Source organism: Oryctolagus cuniculus, chromosome 11 (genome assembly GCF_964237555.1).
Source record: "Oryctolagus cuniculus chromosome 11, mOryCun1.1, whole genome shotgun sequence".
NCBI classification, from domain to species: domain Eukaryota; kingdom Metazoa; phylum Chordata; class Mammalia; order Lagomorpha; family Leporidae; genus Oryctolagus; species Oryctolagus cuniculus.
In genome coordinates, this window is record NC_091442.1 from 104,623,769 (window position 1) to 104,637,520 (window position 13,752).

At 40.8% G+C, this 13,752-nt stretch overlaps 1 protein-coding gene across 30 annotated transcripts in view; it reads left to right on the forward strand.

The window, feature by feature from the left end:
- Window positions 1-13,752, forward strand: part of MYBPC1 (myosin binding protein C1) — an 85,755-nt gene that overhangs the window by 49,428 nt on the left and 22,575 nt on the right. For all 30 annotated transcript variants that reach the window (XM_051845801.2, XM_051845800.2, XM_051845805.2 and 27 more), the window contains 6 exons: window positions 1,236-1,342; window positions 1,663-1,796; window positions 5,832-5,991; window positions 7,004-7,108; window positions 7,889-8,077; window positions 9,930-10,064. In XM_051845801.2, coding sequence (XP_051701761.2) covers window positions 1,236-1,342; window positions 1,663-1,796; window positions 5,832-5,991; window positions 7,004-7,108; window positions 7,889-8,077; window positions 9,930-10,064 — 830 coding nt within the window. The remainder of the gene's footprint in view (window positions 1-1,235; window positions 1,343-1,662; window positions 1,797-5,831; window positions 5,992-7,003; window positions 7,109-7,888; window positions 8,078-9,929; window positions 10,065-13,752) is intronic.

The following is a 13,752-nucleotide window of genomic DNA, read 5'->3' on the forward strand; positions in this document are numbered from 1 at the left end:
ATTATGTCCTACTCTCGATCCTGTATTTGCACCTCACACTATGTTTTGTTTACTCAAAATCCATTGGCTGATATTTTTCCATCTAAACATAGAGTTAGAGGAACTATATTGAATTTTAGTTGGGAATCTGATCAAATGGAATAACTGTCCCTAACCAAGTTTAAATAAAATTTATAGGAGACTACTGGTTTGGACTGAGCTCGTGCTCTAAGCAGAGCAAACCCAAATGGAATCACTCACGCTAAAGTTCCATGCCACCTGGCCGAAACTAAATTGTTTATCTGATCTTCCAAGAAATCAGGAGGAGGGAGCTAGTAGCCAAATGCTCCCAACAGGCCAGCATTAGTTGGCATGGTAGGAAAGTCCTGTCTGCTCTAACATGTACAAGGAGAGTAACTTTGAAGTGACCAATCCACTTTTTGTCCTATATTTCTGCTTTACTCATCCCCTTTTTGTCTATAAACCCAACTTTGTCTACTCAGATGATTATAACAAACCTCATTCTTTCCTATAGAATGGCTCAGTTCTAGAATGGCAAATAAAAGTCAATCTGATACTTTTAAATTTGTTGTGATTTTGTCCTTTGCCTCCAATGAATGTCATATGACCTGCCAATAGTCTTTCTTGGGCAAAGGATGGAAGCCATGTATAATATCCTAGAATTTAGCAAAGATGTAAGGCCAGGGTTTTAATCGGGGATCCATGAACCCTCTCAAGATCATGAATGGACTTCTGAGTACCCCATAAATCCTCTGAAATTAAGAGAAAATTCTGTGTGCTCAAGAAATACACTTTGGACAGAGAGGATCCATAAGGTCCATCATATATTCATTGGTTCATGATCCCAGTAAAGTTTAGAATGATTTCTCCTTGGGTCTGGCATGTAAAACCAAAGTCCAGATTATTCCTGGTAATTTCAAGAATCTGAAAGTGTAGCATATTGAGATACTCTATTTTAGTGTTTTATAAGATATAGGATGAAAAAAAAGCAACACACATAATAAGTGGGTTGAATTTGTAAGAAATTTCTGTATTGTCCAAAATAGAGATCTAATGTGGCTCAATAAAGAGAATAATTAAGTTTTTATATTTTCTCCCTCTCCTTCCGTCCCTCTCTCTTCCTAGACCACACTAAAGAAATTAACCAGATAAAGTCGAGGTGTCTCTGCAGTTTGAGTACTACATGATCTAAATCTTTGCAAAGTCTTAGAAATATATTTTTCTTCTTTCTTTAGAATCCACAAGTTAGTGATAGCCAATGCTCTCATTGAAGATGAAGGTGATTATGTATTTACACCAGATGCCTACAATATTACTCTGCCTGCCAAAGTTCATGTTATTGGTGAGTAGATAAAATAAATCATTGCATATTTGTGTTCTTGTTCATTTTTATTACCCTGGAATTACAATATATTCAAGTCATGTAATGTTTAAAGAAAAACTATATCAATTGGTATAAATCACTAATCATAAAAATTTGATTCATAAGTCTTAGAATGAAATAAATTCGTAAGGTGCCAGTCACCAACTACTTTAATTTTTCTTATATTCTTTTTGGCCAGATAAAACATTGGTTGCTACCAAACTTTCAGGCTAAGAACTAGGTGAACTATTCACATGGAAATGACCATCTGATAACAAAAGCTGTGTTTAACATTCCAGATCCTCCTAAGATCATTCTAGATGGTCTTGATGCTGACAATACAGTGACAGTGATTGCAGGAAGCAAGCTTCGTTTGGAGATCCCTGTCACAGGAGAGCCACCTCCTAAAGCCATCTGGAGCCGAGCAGATAAGGTTTGTTCTACAAGCACATGTATATCCATGGATGTGTGTGTGCACACCCGTAGAAAAGGGCCTCAAAAAGTTCATGTAAAATGCATATTATGAAAAAATTATGCTTGAATTTCAAAACTTTTTGCAGCAAACCAGTCTTACCTTTTAATCTCATTTTTCCCACAAACTTTTTGGGGTCCTTTCTCACACACATGGCACCTAAGCTATCCTACCCTCTACCCCCCATTAGTCACATGAAGGCAAATACATATACAGGAGCACAGTACAGATATAATTCCTTTAAGAAAGCAAGCAGACTGATTTTCAGGCAAATCTGATTATCATTCATTTACTTTTCATATTTTTATTACCTACTATGTGGCTAGGCATAGGTTTATGCACATTTTCCCATCTTTCATTCTAATGGGTATCATGTGGGCAATAAATTATTAAATAAAGGAACAAAATCATTTTGGACAGTAACAAGTGCTATGAAGAAAATAAAAGAATGATATGGTGAGAAGTGTCTATACAGTCGATGACAGCCTCTGTGAATGACAATGAGGAGCCTACTTTGTGAAGTTCAAAGGGAAGAGGTGGAGGCTATGCAAGTGCAAAGGCCCAGGGGAGAGAATGAAATTAATGTGTTGGAGGAACAGGAAGAAAACCGAGTGGCTAGGACAGAGTGAATGAGGAGGAGAAAAATTTTAAAAAGAGGTTAGGGTGTAAAGTAGTGTCAGCTTAGGAGTGACCCTGAGGTTACCTGTGTTCCACACTCAAAGAGCAGGACATGAGGCTTCAACTTCCAACCAAAATTGAGTAACAGGAATCAAATGTACCCACTCACCTGAAATTCCCCCCAAACAAACATAATACATGAACAATGGTTTTCAAGACATTGGACATCAAAAAATGGCAGTGATTCTTTGGGAAACAAATGAGGTAGGTCCTCTAACGACCCCAATGTATTGCCTTAAGAGAGAGAGGTATCTTCCATCCTCTGGTTCACTCCTTAAATGGCCACAACAGCCAGGGCTATGCCAGGCCGAAGCCAGGAGCCAGGAGTCAGCTACAGGGACCCAAAGAATTGGGCCATCTGCTGCTGCTTTCCCAGGCGTATTAGCATGGAGCTGGATTGGAAATGGAGCAGCTGGGTCTTAAACAGGCACCCATATGGGATGCTGGTGTCACAGGTGGCAGCTTAACTCATTAATGCCACACATTGCCCCTTGATCAGCAGTTTCTTACAAAAGTAAGTATACTGTTACCATGTGATCCAGCAATCCTCCTCCTCCTCAGTGTTTACTCAGATAAGTTGAAAACTAATGTCCGCACAAAAACATGAATATAAATGTTTATAGCAGCTTTTTTCATAGTCACCAAAACTTAGAAGCAATCAAGATGTCCTTCAGTATGTGTGAACTGGTATCTGGACATTGGAATATTATTCAGCACTAAAATGAACTGTAAAGCCAACAAAAGACATGAAAGAACTTCAGTGCATGGTATGACATGAAAAAAGTTAACCTGAAAAAGCCATGTATTGAATGATCCCAATTACATGAACAGTCTGGAAAAGGCAAAACTGTGGAGACAGTAAAAAGATCACTGGTTGCCAGGGGTTAAAGAGGCATGAGGGATGTGTACAGCACTGAAGATTCCTAGGACAGTCATACTATTCTACTGGTACTCTATGGTGCATACATATCATTATACATTTGTCAAAACCCAGAGTGTGTGACATGAAGAGTGGACTGGAGAGTGATAATGATGTATCAACATGATTTCATCTGTTGTAACAAAAGGACCATTGTGGTGCAGGATTTCCGTAGTGGGGGAGTTGGCATGTGTGGGGCAGGTGATATGTGGGAACTCTCTGTACCTGCCATTTCTTTTCACTAAAAAGTAAGATTTATGAATTTTAAAAAATGTTTGGAAGTGATTGTTTCCTCTTCTATTTTCTGGTGGCTGATAGGGTGAGAATGGTTAAAAGAAAAAAAAAAGTATCACTAATATGGAGAACTTCAAGCAGTCAAATACCAGCATATGTTCTCAAAGAGGGAGACAGAAAAGAAATATTTAAATAATAATGCCCCCAAATTTGATAAAAGCAATAAACTCATACATATATAAAAAGAAAAACCTCAGTAAACCCACACACAAGAACATTAAGAAAACAACACCAAGGCTCATCATAATTCAATTTCTCAAATGATAAAAAATAATAAAAGCAGATGGAGGAAAAGTTAACTACCGAGAAGAAAAGCAAGGTGACAGCAAATTTCTGTGGAAGCAAGACATTCTAAGACAGTGTAGCAACATCTTTAAGGTAAAAAAAGACCATCAGCATTTAGTTCTGTGTACTAGAGATAAGTTTAAGAAATAAAGGCAAAGAAAAATGATTTTCAGATATATAAGAGCTGAAAGAATTCATCACCAGCAGGCCGGCCCTATGAGAAATGTTAAGTTCTTAACTCAGAAGGAAAATGATACCAGGTAGAAATATTTTCACAAAGAACAAAGAGCGCCAGAAATGGTAACTGCATAGATAAACATATAAGATTTCTTCTTATTATTTCTTATTTCTTATTCTTATGGGTAACTGTTTAAACACAAATTATGACAATGCATCATAGGATTTATAGCAAGCATAAGGAAAATTTATGACAACAAAGCATAAAGTCAAGAGAGGACAATAGATGTAAGAATTGGGAAGGGTAAAATGGTAGTATGCTTTTGTAAGTTTTTTCTACTACACATTAAATAGTAGAATATCACTTGGCAGTAGATTATGCAATGTTAAAGATATATACTATAAACCTTGAAGAAGTCATTAAAATAGTAAAACAAAGAATTAACCATAAACCAGCAAAGGAAATAAAATAGAACCATAGAAGGCCGGCGCCGCGGCTCACTAGGCTAATCCTCCGCCTAGCGGCGCCGGCACACCGGGTTCTAGTCCCGGTTGGGGCGTCGGCTTCTGTCCCGGTTGCCCCTCTTCCAGGCCAGCTCTCTGTTGTGGCCAGGGAGTGCAGTGGAGGATGGCCCAGGTGCTTGGGCCCTGCACCCCATGGGAGACCAGGAAAAGCACCTGACTCCTGGCTCCTGCCATCGGATCAGCGCGGTGCGCCGGCCGCAGCGCGCTGGCCGCAGCGGCCATTGGAGGGTGAACCAACGGTAAAGGAAGACCTTTCTCTCTGTCTCTCTCTCTCACTGTCCACTCTGCCTGTCAAAAAATAAAATAAAATAAAATAAAAAAAAAGAACCATAGAAATATTTAATTAATCCAAAAAAAAATACAGAAAAAGAAGCACAAAGAACAAATAGGACAAGTTGAAAACAAATAGCAATACGATGGAATTACAAGGAGAAATCAATAAATTAGGGAGCTCAGTGCTATTTTCTCAATAGTTTACAGAACAAGGAGACAAAAATCAGTCAGGATATGAAAATTGGAATGATATTATCAACTATCTTGAACTGATTGACATTTATAAAACATTCCATTGCACAAAGCAAAATGGGCATTTTTTTTTAGGTGCACATGGAATATTTATCAAGATAGACCATATTCTGGGCCACAAATAATTTTTAATAAGTGTACTAAGATTCAAATTATGCAAGGTGTATTTTCTGATCTCATAGAATTAACTTGAATGAAAACTTAGCCTTAAGTTTCCTCAAGCTTTTTCATTGTTTAAAAAATTTGGAGACATCTAAGGAAAGGAACAACTTATTATTTAGTTTGTGACATGAGTTTTGCAATTTCATATACAAACACCCATCTCTTGGATAGATACCTCAGCACTAGTGTTTTTGGTCCAGCATTCTGTTGGGAACGTTGGTGGTTGGTGGACTTAGTTCTGCTACTTTTTAGCTTCGTGGCCTGGAGCAAGTCAGGTTTCAGTGTCCTCCTGTGTAGAATGGGTGAGAATGCCTTTGTCTTTAGGAGTCATCAAGTAAGAGAATACATTTTAGGCATTAGCACCAGGCCTGGCTCAACACCAGGCACTCTGAAGACTGGTCATTGTCATGTTTTGTTTCTTACCTTCTTAGGCTATTATGGAGGGCAGTGGCCGGATAAGGGCAGAATCTTACCCTGATAGCAGCACTCTGGTCATTGACGTAGCTGAAAAAGACGACTCTGGTGTTTACCACATAAATCTGAAAAATGAAGCTGGTGAAGCACATGCAAGCATCAAGATTAAAGTTGTGGGTAAGTCCTCCAGGGGAACAAACTTCTGGAGTCCAGTGGACATGTCTGGATACAGAGTAGATTTCTTCAGGGCTTAGCTGCCTTAGCTTTTCTGGGCAGCTAACCAACAAAACAAAAAAACCCATACCATCCCTCTTTTCTATCTTTGCCACTTCTTCTCTTTTCCTTCCTTCCTGTTCCTTCCTTTCCTCTCCCTTTCTCTTCTTTTTTTCTTGTTTAGAAGACGTCTCATTGGAGGAATAAGTAGCTAGCGTCAGCCATTTTGGTTGCTAGTCCTTAGCTCTCCAACATCACATGCTCTTTTGGTGCCTTTTGAACGTCTATGAAACACAACTGTTAAATAATATCCCACATCACAATCATCACAGAGGAGTAAGATCTGCCGTGGTTCTTAGACTAAAACCACATAAAATGAGTCTTGTGGATTATTGTTGTACCAAGGTCTCATAATCTCCTCTTTTCACTTTTGTTTTACCAACCAAAAACGAAAATCACTTTATCAGGAACTGAACTGTATTTACAAGACAAGACAGTTTAGCATTTCTGAATTGGATTTCTACTAATCAACATCGTCAACCTTCCAATCCATGTGAAATTTATAATAATTAGGTCTTGATTCAGTTCTGCTGGAAGCTAATTCAACAACAACCGAATCTGACATTTAGGCAATAATTTCTTAGTTACCATTTTCAAAGTAAAGAACAAGAGTCTTAGGTTCCTTATGGAGCTTACTCTCTAATGTGACACTAGTTTAAGGGACTTGGAGACATCATTATTTTTAGTTTTGTTAGGCTCTTCTTCCCTGATCCCATATTGAGCAAGACTTTTTTTTTTTTTTTTTTTTGGCTCAAATTAGTTACTAAATGCGTTTTAGTAAAAATGGAGAAGTATTCAGGAATAACAGTTTCTGTGATTTCCACCAAAATGCATATTTCTCTATTAATATTTTTCTTTGTACTCTTTCTTATTTATTTTGTTTATTTTATTTTACCCTGCCTTTTATCTGCTATAGACATCCCTGACCCTCCAGTGGCACCAAATGTGACAGAAGTGGGAGATGATTGGTGTATCATGAGCTGGGAGCCTCCCGTCTACGATGGAGGGTCTCCAATCTTAGGTAACTGATGGTTGTTCAGTACATGTAGCTACAGTGTTGTTGGTGTCCTCTCTATGCAAATAAGTACAGAATACATGAAAGTAATGCTGTATTTGGAAGGGAGCCTATTATACGATGACTTTAGAGATTCATTTAAATTTAAATATATTCGTATTTGGGGATGTTCTATAATTACTTGAGATTTCAAGTAGCTCTGATGACTACCATCTTTTTGCCTGTTTTCTTTTGTTTGACATTTATACTCAATATCTAATTTTGAAACAACCGTAATTTCCATTGTTCTAGTTAGCAAATGTCTAGTTATATAGGGTGATATCTATGAAGAAATTTCTTTCAGAAATAAATGTATAGAATTTGCTTCTTCCATGACATGAAAATTTTTTCTCTGTGCCACTGAGACACTTGAAAGCTCACCATTTCCTCATTATCTTTATTTCTAAGACTCAGAGCCAAGTGTAATGGCGCTGACTTTATTGCTTAACCATAGTGACTAAGTTACCATGACTTACATATCTATGACCTATATTTTTCCTCTTTCTAGTGCAATTTTAAGTTTTTCTATTTGGATTATTTTACCTTTGTCTATATCTTATGATGTTAGTATTTGAATTTTCTCTCAGACACCTGATGAAATAAAATGGGTTGAAAATACATACATATATAACTATTTCAATTAGAGTGCTGACTGTATGCAAAATTTTAATAACTTCTAACACCTGACAAAGTGAAATGTTGGAGACCAAGGAAAACTCTTTAAGTTTCTGTCTCGTGTACCTGCAGGGTATTTTATTGAGAGGAAAAAGAAACAAAGCTCCAGGTGGATGAGGCTGAATTTTGATCTCTGCAAGGAAACAACTTTTGAGCCCAAGAAGATGATTGAAGGTGTGGCCTATGAGGTCCGCATCTTTGCAGTCAATGCCATTGGCATCTCCAAGCCCAGTATGCCTTCCAGGCCATTTGTGCCTTTGGGTGAGTTGAGAGAGATGTGTAATGGGAATCATTGCCCTGTGACTGCTTTCCTTCTGGCTTTTAACTGGAGCAGGATGGAGGCTTCTCAGGATAGTGGGCGATCAGGAAGTTGTATGTGGTTAGGAATATTTTTCTTTTTTTTTTTTTTTTAATATTTTTTTTTTTTTTTGACAGGCAGAGTGGACAGTGAGAGAGAGAGACAGAGAGAAAGGTCTTCCTTTGCCGTTGGTTCACCCTCCAATGGCCGCCGCGGTTGGCGCGCTGCGGCCGGCGCACCGCGCTGATCCGATGGCAGGAGCCAGGATCCAGGTGCTTTTCCTGGTCTCCCATGGGGTGCAGGGCCCAAGCACCTGGGCCATCCTCCACTGCACTCCCTGGCCACAGCAGAGGGCTGGCCTGGAAGAGGGGCAACCGGGACAGAATCCGGCGCCCCGACCGGGACTAGAACCCGGTGTGCCGGCGCCGCTAGGCGGAGGATTAGCCTAGTGAGCCGCGGCGCCGGCCTAGGAATATTTTTCTAAGAAGTTAAAAAGCTGGGTATGTGTTTAGTGTAGTGGTTAAGATGCTGCATTATCAGAGTACTTGGGTTCAAGTCCTGGTTCCACTTCTTCTTTTTTTTAAAAAAAGATTTATTTAATTTATTTGAAAGACAGAGTTACAGAGAGAGGTAGAGAGGTAAAGCCAGAGAGAGAGGTCTTCCATCCACTGGTTCGTTCCCCAGATGGCCACAATGGCTGGAACTGAGCCAATGCGAAGCCAGGAGCCAGGAGCTTCTTCAGGTCTCCCACGTGGGTGCAGGGGTCCAAGGACTTGGGCCATCTTCCACTGCTTTCCCAGGCCATAGCAGAGAGCTGGATTGGAAGAGGAGCAGCTGGGACTAGAACCAGTGCCCACATGGGATGCCGGTGCTTCAGGCCAGGGTGTTAAACCGCTGTGTCCCAGTGCCGGCCCCCTGGCTCCACTTCTAATTCCATCTTTCTGTTAGTGGACACCCTGGCAGGCAGCAGATGATAGCTCAATTACTTAAGTCCCTGCCACCTATGGGGGAGACCTGGATTGAATTCCAGGCTCCTGGCTTCTGCCTGACCCAGCCCCCAGCTGGTGCAGGTATTTGGGGAGTGAACCCATTAAAGAGAGCTCTCTCTCTCTCTCTCTCTGCCTTTCAAATAAATAAATAAATAAATAAATTTTTAGAAAATAAATTAGAAAGCAGCTTTGGTAGTGTTGAATGTCTTCATAGTGTAGGCCCTGGACTTCATTACCAAAATTTAGTAACGGCTGTTGCAGTGCTCCACTGAAAATGTGTTTCTGAATCCACTGATAACGTGGCTACTCTCCATTTTCTGAGTGATAACCATGACCATGGTGTAAATACTACAATATAACTAAAACAAATGGAGATTAGTTCTGAAAACCACATTTGGAAACTAGTCTCTGCCTTACAACCACACCTTCAATGTTAGCTACTAAACCAAAACAAATCAGTTCTGTGAAGGCAAACAGACAGATGATGTCATCACTATTTTATAGTACTGAGATATCTTTCAACAGAAATAATTCAAAATTACAGAGTTGTGGGAAATTTACTCTAGGTCATTAAGGATCACAAACTTTGATTTCTCCCACTTTCTTGGGCCTCCCAGCCTTCCACACAAACCTGAATTGGAGAAAGTGTGACAGCATTTCCCACGTTCTTCAGATCTTTGTCTCACATGTGGCTGTGCTCAAGGAGTCTCAGTTGAATTTTACTAAGATGTGGGGTTTCGTGCCTATTTTCATTTGTATCACATTTCCTGTGCTATATCTCTGTGGTTAATGGTTTCTTCTTTTTCTGTTTTGTTTCTCTTTTAAGCTGTAACGAGCCCTCCTACTCTTCTGGCTGTTGACTCTGTAACCGACACGAGTGTCACAATGAAGTGGCGGCCCCCAGACCAGATTGGTGCAGCAGGTTTAGATGGCTATGTGCTAGAGTATTGCTTTGAAGGATGTAAGTACAACTAGTAGTTACGATGAATACCATCATCAATAGGTGAGATATGCCCTCCTTTCTTTTGTCTCTCTTGGGAACTCATCTCCTTCCTACTGAAAATGATACCAAGACAAACACCATCCTTCTGAGATGAATAGAATATGGTTCTTCCTTAGCACTTGATGCTAATGAATTGAGATCTCAAAAATGGCCTGGCAAGGTTGCCAGATTGAGCAACAGGAATGAGCTAAGACATGGGAGGAAGGGGTTCTGACAACACTTCAGGGACTTTCACTTCTTGAACCGGTGGAAATGCATTGAACCAGAGCAAAGAAAAGTCTAGTTAGGGTGAAGCAAGTTGGAAATTCTGAAAGTGATGCTGAGCAGAAGTTAGCTATCAAAAGAACTATTTCAGTGCTGAGAGATGACATATTTGGCTTTCTAGTGATCATTTCCTGCCTTCTTAAAGGAAAAAAAAATACCTCTTAGTTTTTTAATTTCAAGATTTATTTATTTATTTGAAAGTCAGAGTCACACACAGAGAGAAGGAGAGGTAGAGAGAGAGTCTTCCATTTGCTGCTTCACTCCCCGATTGGCTGGAACGGCCAGAGCTGTGCCAATCCAAAGCCAGGAGCCAGGAGCATCTTCCAGGTTTCCCATGCGAGTGCAGGGGCCCAAGAATTTGGGCCATCTTCCACTGCTTTCCCAGGCCATAGTAGAGAGCTGGATCGGAAGTGGAGCAGCCAGATATTGAACCGGTGCCCATATGGGATACCAGCACTACAAGCGGCGGCTTAACTGCTACGCCACAGCACTGGCCCTACCTCTTAGTTTTAAAGGAAGCAGCATTAAATCCCAGATAGTATAAGAAATATGTTCAACACGTGGTTGTTAACTGATCTCAGGGCTTGGATATATAAAAATGTCACCATTTAAATTTAGGGAGGAAGAGAAATAAGACTTCTCCCCCCACTCCCCACTCTGTCCCCAAGTATCACTGGTAAAAGTAATAGGAAAACACACAGACACACACACACAGACACACACACACACACAAGAAAATATGGTCCAGAATGATGTATCCGAAAACCAAAAATTTGGGAAACCGACTGAAAACCTGTTGCGTTTCTCAGTTTTCTTTTTGCCATGACTGGAAGGGGATAGCATTAGAACATGAGTGGATGAAACTGTCCTGCTGTGGCTTCATTTGAGGTTGGCAATAGGTGACCAGTTCACCAAGGAAGGGAAGTTTCTTCCTATTCCACAAATAGAAGTCCAAGACTTAACCTCTAAGAAAATTCTTTGGAGCCCAGGCTTGAACATGGATCCTCTAAGTGAGGGAAGGAGAGGTACAGATGGCAATTTGGAAATCAGGAATATGACTGCAAGTGCACCTTCCAGGAGGAAAAACTCTGGAGAAGCAACGTTTTATGAAGAGAAAACTGGACAAGGAAATCCCAGGCCCCTGGATTGGGGCACCCGTGGAAATGTTTGCTGCTGATTGGGAAGAGAGAGGGGATGAAGCATCCTGGTGTTGCTCAATAATTCCTTTGACACATACTCTACTCACAGAGTACTATGCTTGATTTTTCTCCAGGGTTTAGAAAGCCGCTAACCAAAACCCAATGAGGATGTTATGTGCAAGCTGCCAGGGTTAAGGCAGTGAGGGAGGCGAGTAGGGTTAACTAATGCAACAAGTAAATTCTTGAGCAAGTCAGAATACAAGAATAGTTTATGCTTATTCCATTTTCCCCTCTATAAGTAGCATGAGCACACCACTCTGCTTTTATATTGCCCAGTCGACAATCTTATGTGTGATGTGGCTACTGAGCACGTACCTTTTGTGTATGTATGATACAGAGCAAATTCTTTACTCTTTTCTTTCTGATAGGTTTAAAAAGTAAGAAGATACAGCAAAATGATAGATGGCTGTCATTTTGATGTTACCCACCTTAGATAAAATACAACGAAGTGTATTTTACATAATTCTGTGTGTGATCTGTGTAGATACATATGTATATCTAGATATACATATGTATATGTACACAGTCATTATTATGTATATATTTGCCATGTAACTTTTTTTTTTTGGAATTAGCTTTCTTTGGGAGTTATTTGTAATGTATATATCTTCTTGAAGTCTGTTCCTGTTTTCTTTCTATGGCTGCCATATTCTTCATTCTCTTTTTAATGGCTGTTGTCTTCCAGACTAATTTTCTGTAGTGTTTAATGCTTTTTGGATATGTCAGGTTTTATTCTGTGAGAAAATTCTTTCTTTTACAAGATCGTGTGTTGTTTTTGACTCTGCCTTTCTTTCTTTTTTTAATGCCTGCAGCATTTACTCTACTTTGTTTTCTCCCTTCACTCTGGGTCTTTCTTTGCTCTCTTAAAAATTGTCCTCGTTTGTTAAGTAACGGCCACATTCCTTCCCCATCTCACCTACACCCATTTTCTTTCTCCCTGTTTCCCTTGATTGAAGTGACTCAAATGTGAGCTTATGGGCGATTTTTTTGTTCCCCTCGATCTTGTTTTGCCCTGTTTTCCCTTGGAGGTTTCTTCTTTATCCGTTTTCTTCATTCTCTCATACATGTTTTCTTAAGTCTCCTATTTTTACTTTCTCATCCATGGTCTCTTGATTATGAAAATACCAACACAATAGCTCCCCAATAGACCATTTGCTTAAAGATGTATCTCTTTTTCAAGGTCATATGTAATACTTTGTCACCCATCTTGTAAGGCCACCACAAAACACACCAGACACTGGAGTAAGGGAAAGGGTTTATTCGGGAAAACCCAGCAGGCCGGAGGGAAGGGGCGAAGAAGGAAAAAGAGAGAGAAGGAGGGTGTAAGAGAGAGAGACAGAGAGGAGAGGAGCTAGCGAGGAGAGAAGAGAGAGCAGAGAGGAGCCGAGACAAGAGTGGGAGGAGAGAGTGGGTGAGAGAGGGAGAGATAGGAGATGAGAGAAGAGAGAAGACAAGAGGAGCTGAGAGAGAGCGAGGAGAGAGGGGAGTGAGAGAGAAGCCAAGATAGAGCAGAGAGACAACGAGAGAGAGAGAGAGAGAGAGAGAGAGAGCACGTGAGCGAGAGAGGAGAGAGAGCCACATGTTCAAAAGCTGGTCCTTTTGAAACTTTGCTGGAGGGTGGGCAGGGAAGTAGGAGCAGCGAATCCCATTAGGATCTGGTCGGAGCTTTGACACTGGCGGTCAGGACATGTGGCCACCTGGCTTCTAGCAGTGGCGGCGGGGGCTAGAGCCTAGGATGGTGTCAGGGTGTAGATTGCGCCACAGATAAAACTGCGCCATTTTCCTAACACACCTGCCCTCCAGCTGCCAGAAAATTCTGGCTTCCTGCATCTTCTTCTTGATACTATGATAGAGTGGAAGATGAAAGGCAAAGATTTTGAAGAGGAGCCTCTCTCATGTCCCCCTCCCCTGCTCCTCTCCTGGCACCAAGAAAGTTATCATCCCAAAATAGTGGGGTATGCCCAAGACCAATCACCTTGAGCCACCCACGTGGAATGTGGTGACTCAGACAGGGTTAATGGTTTTCGTAGTGGTAACCAGGGCTGCCTCCTGAGCCTTCCGGGCAGTCTCCATTTCTGCTCCAGAGCAAGAGCCCTTTTATGACAAGGCCGGCCTGATCACAAGTGCCTGTGCTCCCAGACTGTGAAGAGGGTGCCCCCTCTCCCCTGCGGGAGCACTGTGTT